The following is a 7033-nucleotide window of genomic DNA, read 5'->3' on the forward strand; positions in this document are numbered from 1 at the left end:
CGAATACCACGCATCTGATCGTGCTGTGTCTGCTGAGTAAATGCATCTTGGATCATTGATATCCCGTAGTTTGCTTTTGTACTTACCGTACTCTTACAGGTGCAGTACTATCAACGCGTTGTGCCGTCCTGATATCAGATTTTCTTCTTTATTAGGCTTTGATGGAGCTGTTGCGTTATATTGACGAGCTCGCACACACTGAAATTCTGGTCGAAGATTATACTTATCATATTTGACACAGCACAGTAGAGCCGTAATTCAGCGTTATTTGGTATGTTGGCTGAGTAATATGACCGTGCACGTATGCCAATAAAGGTCGTTTAAGTGGAAATACAATGAAGCGATTTTTGTTTTCAGCACTAGTAAATATGTATGTATTTGAGCAGTGATATCAACATTTTGCTTGTCCCGGAAAGTCCCTGCAGCTGCGCGATCAGATAGAAGAAAATTAATTGCTCCTTGACAGGATTTACAGGGCAAGGACAGTACGGACAAAAACATAAGGAAAAATTTAACAAACGCATGCGAAACAGAGCAACGGCGTGAATGCAATTTAGGATAAGGCAAACTCGCATACATATCAGCAGATTACTAGCAACAGCACAGACACCCAACCAGTTTAGCAATTTTGCCGCTTGGCGCGGATGTTCGTGATCTCACAAGCTGGACAACAAGTAGGGTCAGCAGGAAGGTTCGTTCAGTGAGAATTCCACCTGGTCAAAGTCAATGAGGTCTGGTCCGGATGGGAAAGGATCTGCAGAACAGTCGATTGGTACATAAACGTCACTGGGTTGGAATGCGGAGCTGGAGTAACTGTCTTGAAACGAATAGAGTTGTCGCTTCTCGGCCATTCGGAGTAACTGCTTGTTATTTTGTCGCCATTTGCGGAATGGCGCAAAATCACAACTGCAATGAAGTCGGAACAGATAATCCTTGATATTTGCGTTGAACGTTACTGCCTTTCTGATCTCGGCCTCGAGTGACAATATGCGCAGGGCCGGTAACTGTGAGAATGTATCGCTCTCGATGGTACGAAATGTTGAATTGAAAAATGCAACTATTCGTAATTTTTGAGAATACTCAAAGTCCGCCTTTTTTGCATGTAAACTGAGACATCTGTAAAGATGGTATTCTAGAAGGCTCGGCATGGGCATTTCACGCAGCCTTCCCGTGACTCGTCGATCTGTGCAGTCGTGGAGGTTATACGCAACAATTTGTCTTCTCACTTCCCCGAGATCTGCCGATGACAGTTCGGAGTTGTCAACGGAATTAATCAGAAGCGGACGCAGAGGTGCCTTGTTGACAGCTTTCAGCATGCGGATAATTTCGTCCGAGCTTGCTTCTTCGTTGCAGCTGATTTGCACGAGCTTATTAAGTAGACATTCGCTTCTTGTATAAAATGTTGGTTCACAGTTGGTCGTGAACTGGATATTGCATTCTTCTGGAGTCATCGGATTAGAGGAAAAATCCGGAAATCTGACTTTAGAGTTCGGAATTTCATCCGAGCATTGTGATGTGCCAACATCGGCACTCGAAACTGGAACAAAACAATTAAAATTTCGACGTACCAAATGTTAATGAGAGCAGGAAAATAAGCAGTAACGCTCCGGTTATTAATATCTGGCATTAAATCGTCGTATGTCATTTTTTCGGTTAAAAGCTGAGAACCATTTATGTTTGTAAAGCGTATTAAAGCTGATTGGGAGATGGATTATTCTTGTCGTACTTACAGTTCGGTACGTTGATTGAGAATCTGTACTGTTTGTGGTCTACGGAAGCTGGTTCAGCAGGAAACGGGTTCACTGAACAGTCGATTGGCGAATAAATGTCCTCTTTAGTGTAATTGACATTCCTCCATGCTTGTGGGATGAAGTACACTTCGCCTAGTGCAGCCTTTCGCAGCAATTGCCGATTGTTGTCCCACCAATCACGAAACCATCCAAACTCGCACCCGCAGTGCAGCTTCTTCAGGTAATCGCGAATGGACCTTCCGAAAACAGCCCTGTTGCGCATGCCCAACTCTAATGACAACACTCGCAAAGATGGTAAATCGGTGAATGTGCCCCTCTCCAGCCTTTTAATAGTAGTGTCTTCAAAAGTAATCACCGTGATCTTGTTTGATAGGCTGAAATCCGTTCTCTTGATTTCCAGTCCAGTGCAGTGTATTATCTCCAGTTCTAGCAAGTTGGAGAAACGTAGTGCGGCCAGTTTTTGGACAGTCCGGCTAGAAATGCAGTTTCTGATGGCAATCGCCACAACTTGTTGCCGAACATTTTGGAAATTCTCGAAAACGATATAGTCGCCATCATAAAGATCAACCGCAATCGCTCTTTTTGGGGATCTGGAAAGCCCAGCGCTGATTTGCCGAATTTCCGTCGAACTAACGGGCCTGCTACAGTTGATGGTAAGCCCTTGAAAAGACGTGCAGGTCTCAACTGTTAATCCGGGCTGATTGCAGTTGGCAGTAAATTGGTGCCCACATTGCTCTGCGGTCATTGGCTCTTGAGAAAACTGCGGGAACGATTCCGATGCAGTAAACATCTCATCGTTTTCACCTTCATCTTCTGTAGAAATTATCAACTGTTATGTTTTAGTTTTCTCCTCGCATTTTATAGATTTTGAAGTTAAATGACCCACTACTAGTACATCGACACGTCGTTTGCAACAGCGCTTTAGTTTCTCAAAGTGCACCGTTTACATCGCCGCTCATGGGCTGCCCACAAAATAGTTAACTGGTTTTTCGGGGTTGTTGCAAGTAAGAGCGTAATTTCAAAAACCCCAAACTGCATTTACCGATTCTTTTGCCGGAATCGCACGGATCTTCCTTCCTTGTTTGCGCAAGCGGACAGACTGGGCAGCTTCCCGGTTTCTCGTTGCCGCTGCTGTCACCTGGTACGTTCAGCAAAAGTTGGATAGCTTGTGCCTGACGCTGAAATAACGCCTTCTTAAAAGAATGTATTAAGCTTACAAGCAAACTGCTTTGGATGCGCAATTGCACATCGAAACCGTCGGTGTATTCTGACCACATCCAACGGACTCAGATCCCGGTTCTGTCCAATCTTCGACTTTCTGCTGGTTGGGACGATAGTCGGGATACCGCTGTCCTTAGCGAAGGCGTTGTGCTTGTAGTGCATAACCGATTCGTAGTCGTACGGCAGGCCGTACGTGTTCCCGTTCTCGTGCTTGGCAAACTGGTCCCTGTCACCTGAAAAAGGTACTGTCAAACTGGCAATCAGTCGGTAAACTCTGCGCTTTAATCAGCCTCACTTTTGGCGATGTTGTCCCAGATGATTTTAACATATTCGTCTCTGTCGGCTCGGGAATGTTCATGGAAGAAACCCAGTACATGCATCAGTTCGTGCTGAACGTCACCGTGCTGCTTCAGACATGCGGGTGAATACGTCACCACTTGCTTCCCACCAATACGACCGATATTTGACATGCACCTAACACAAACCCGTGTTTTTTTCGATAAGAGCCATCGTGGCAGTAGATTGTAGTGTTGGAAACGGGTTACTAACTGCAGTCCTTTTTGAAAGCTGATGTAATCTTCTTCGGTTGTGCGCTGCACAAATTTGACGCAGTTACCCGTAAGGTGATTAATTATGCGCATCGACTCCAACACAATCTGAAGTTCTTTGGGCGCTGCAAATCATTTAGTCAATCGTTGCCTGGATAACTGCGATGCAGCCTTAGTTTCGGATTTTCCTTGAAAGAATGCCAAAAATTAGTAGCAATTCCTCACTCATTAATGCGTTCTGCTTTTTGGAGAATTCGAATGGAATGGTGTTGTTCGGCCAGAAAGAGCTGGCGTCGCTGACGGCGTTTGCGGCTTCCTGCCCCAGCTACAAAGGTCACACAATTTGAAACTTAAATATTGGATGTTCGTACAACTTCCGACCAGCAAGGGCAGACAAATTCCTTAATTTCCGCTTACGATTTCGGCTATACACGCTGCACTTTAAAGGGGTTTCGAATAACTAGTTACCTGCATCGTTTGGAGTCCCAAAATGTCTCCTTCCGGCAGATCGCTGTCGTAGCGCGTGTATTCGTCATCATCACTGTTTGCCAAAATTTCCGGATCGATAAAATCTCTCCAATCTGCCAACAACGGAAATATTAAAAAAGTGTTTTTGTCACGGTAAAACTTCATAGTACGAGTCCCAGCCATCGCCTCCACGTTCCTTCCATGTCTTTCAGTGCACGTTTATACTGCTTTTCACATACTTTCTGGTAGATTCCGGTATGTTTTCGTTGACACGCGGCAACATATTGCAATGAAAACAATCAGCGCACAAATTTCATATCCCATCATAGTGCTGCTTGTTTTATCTGCTGGCAACGCGGCATTGCATCATTATTTCCGCCAAACTCTGTTAACTGTACATGCCCAGATTTCAGACTTTTAAAAGTCGTTTTCTGCTATGTTCCCTCGGGCAACGTTTTTTATGTGGCAAAAAACCGGCCCGAGATATTTCTTCGTGTGTGGTAACTGTCACACATTTCTAAGCAGCTGGCCTTATGTATTTTCGATATCTGAAACAGCGAAACGCGACATTAATGTGGCATTTTACTTCCCATTTGCTAGACTGCTTCATGCGTAAGCGCGTATAAATGGTAACCGAAGCTTCAATGCACAGAAATGTTTAAAATCTTTTAAAGCCACAAGTTGATTTCAGTAAGAAAAATTATTATTTAAAAAACTGTTAAGTACCACGGAGGCCTTCGTACGCAATGGTTGTCCGTGAAGTTCTCAGCGAAAAAAAGCCGGTTATAGGCGCCGAGTCATTGAAGTACTTCAAAGTATATCTTCTAGCAATTACCAAAAGTTTGCTGGAATCGTTGCAGCAAACTTTTAATAACAACTAGAATTTCAGTGGAATGCTAAGCTTTGAAGATACTAGTAATGCCTTTGCAGCTAAATTATTTCGCGCATTTTGCAAGGGTTTGCGGTTAAGTAACAATAGTGGCGCAAGCGATTAAGAAGCGATACTCAGTCTAGCAGGTAGTCGGCGAACACGAGCGGCATCCAGTACGCGTTGCGGATTTTAATGAAAGCGTGCTCGTTGTCCTTTTCGTCGCCGTTGGCAACCCACCTCTTGAGAAGGTACTGCGGCACCACGGCAACGGCGCAGTGTTCCTTAATGGGCCGTGTGTTGCGCACCACCCTCCAGTTGTCCGTGACTTCGTCGTGGACCTCCACTACGTCAGTCCAGGAACCATTCTCTTCAAGCTCGTCAGTGTATCCTCCCGCAGCGTACACGTATCCCCCAACGGCAGCTACGCGGGCAGAGGACCGCTTGTGCATCATGGGACCTTGTATAGCCAAGAAATGACATGTTTTGCGACAAAATGATGTGTTTTAGTACTCAGTTTGTACTTGTCTGTGACACTTATTAAAGTCACCAGAAAACAAATGACATCTTGTCAGTAACGTGCGTGTGTGCAGCTTGACCTTGACTAACAAAATCGTACTTTTTTTGAACCAACAGTTCCGTATTGCATCGTAAGCCTCCACGCACGCCAGGTGCTGGAAAACTTCCCTGGCGGGTTCCATGTGGCTCTCGCATCCCCTTTAGTAAATTAATATTATTAATAATTATTAATAAGTCCCCTCTATTATCGTTTATAATGACCGGCACATCATTTTCCCCTTACCAATGACGTATATCAACCCATCCGCACCGACACACACCGAGCAGTTATATCGTGCCGTCGGCATCGGGGCCAGTTCGCTCCACTGGTTGCTGGCGATATCGTAGCGAAACGCGACATCTAGTGGTTGTGCGGCAGTTGTGCGGCCACCGAAGGTGTACAGGCAGTCCTGCCAGGCGACAAAGGCCATCCTCCAAGCTTCAATGTCTTTTTCCTCCAACAAAGAAATCGGCGTACACTCCCAACAACCTAAGTCTGCGTCGTAGCTCTCAAACTGCAGACTGCTGTAAGCGATATCAGAGGTGAGCACATACAGCTTCCCTTTAGAGACCGCCGAGTACAGATGCTTATACTTTGCGCAGTGCCAGAGGCCTTCACTGCGTTCCCGGTCGGGACATGCCAGCCATTCGCGATCGATGGGATCGTACGCGTAGAAACGATGGCAAACGCGCACCAGCAAACGGTTGCCGGGCGCCACGACAGCGGACGGCATTAAGGCAATTTCTGATGCCGCAAATGGCGCCGGCGGTGGACAAGGCGCTTCCCATTGCGGATAGCAGCCGCCCTTGCAGGTGCCCGGCGGAAGGGCACAGTGAATGTACGGAGAGTAGCAGACCGGCTGGGTTAAGGGCCCCGGATACCATGGATTGGGAGAGGTAACATAAACCACAGTCGGTTCTGCAATGGCTGAGTTTCACCACAACGGCGTAAAAGTGAAGTGCGTGTATTGGATATAAGTGAAAGAAGTGCGCGCCACGGACGGTTACAACTTTGTTCTCCTTATTATTTTTCTAGCGCTAAAAACTTTTTGTTTTGTACAAAGAAAGGTAGACATACGGTAGGATTTTTGTGGCTGGCAGGGACGCTGTTGAGCTGATAATTGCATGGCCCGATAGAGTGTCTGTCCCGTGGGGGTTTCCTGCAGGAAGTTCAGGAAGTCGGCAGAGAGAAAGCCGGCGCGCACCAGGCTCACCATGTCTAATGCGGCGGGCATTCGTTCATCGACACTGTAGTCGACCCAACTATAAAGCGCATAGCCCACCCGATCTTCGTTGTCAGTCTCCAGATCGTCCGATCTAAGTAATTCCATCATCTGGAGAAAAAACATAATGCGGCAGTTAGCAAAATCTTGACCTTTTACTGAACATGTTTCGCCGAAGACAGAGATGCAGTACTTGAGGCGAGCTTTTCAAAAATATTTTTTTTGTGCACTCCGTACAGTGCCGTTTTACGCAGGCAAGAGGCAGGACGTGCGCAAAAAAAGTATTTTACGTCAACGAATTGGCACTATGGAAATAACGCACCTTGCTTTTATCTAACTCGTAAAATGCCGCAGAGCCGTAAACGGTAAGGAAACTGTTCGCAGGGAAATTTTCTG

At 46.0% G+C, this 7033-nt stretch overlaps 1 protein-coding gene across 1 annotated transcript; it reads right to left on the bottom strand.

The window, feature by feature from the left end:
• Window positions 1-459: 459 nt before the first annotated feature.
• On the bottom strand, window positions 460-6740 carry LOC129601824 (uncharacterized). Its single transcript, XM_055500731.1, has 14 exons — window positions 6493-6740; window positions 6009-6333; window positions 5659-5939; window positions 5476-5573; window positions 5097-5316; window positions 4228-4536; window positions 3989-4101; window positions 3746-3845; window positions 3522-3645; window positions 3268-3446; window positions 2969-3205; window positions 2794-2889; window positions 1731-2564; window positions 460-1537 (listed from the first exon to the last, which is right to left on the bottom strand). The coding sequence occupies exons 6-14, from the start codon at window positions 4313-4315 to the stop codon at window positions 681-683; spliced, it is 2628 nt and encodes an 875-aa protein (XP_055356706.1). The 5' UTR covers window positions 4316-4536; window positions 5097-5316; window positions 5476-5573; window positions 5659-5939; window positions 6009-6333; window positions 6493-6740; the 3' UTR covers window positions 460-680.
• Between the last annotated feature and the right edge of the window lie 293 nt (window positions 6741-7033).

This window comes from Paramacrobiotus metropolitanus, unplaced genomic scaffold, assembly GCF_019649055.1.
Source record: "Paramacrobiotus metropolitanus isolate TYO unplaced genomic scaffold, Prichtersi_v1.0 Parri_scaffold0000281, whole genome shotgun sequence".
Lineage (NCBI taxonomy): Eukaryota > Metazoa > Tardigrada > Eutardigrada > Parachela > Macrobiotidae > Paramacrobiotus > Paramacrobiotus metropolitanus.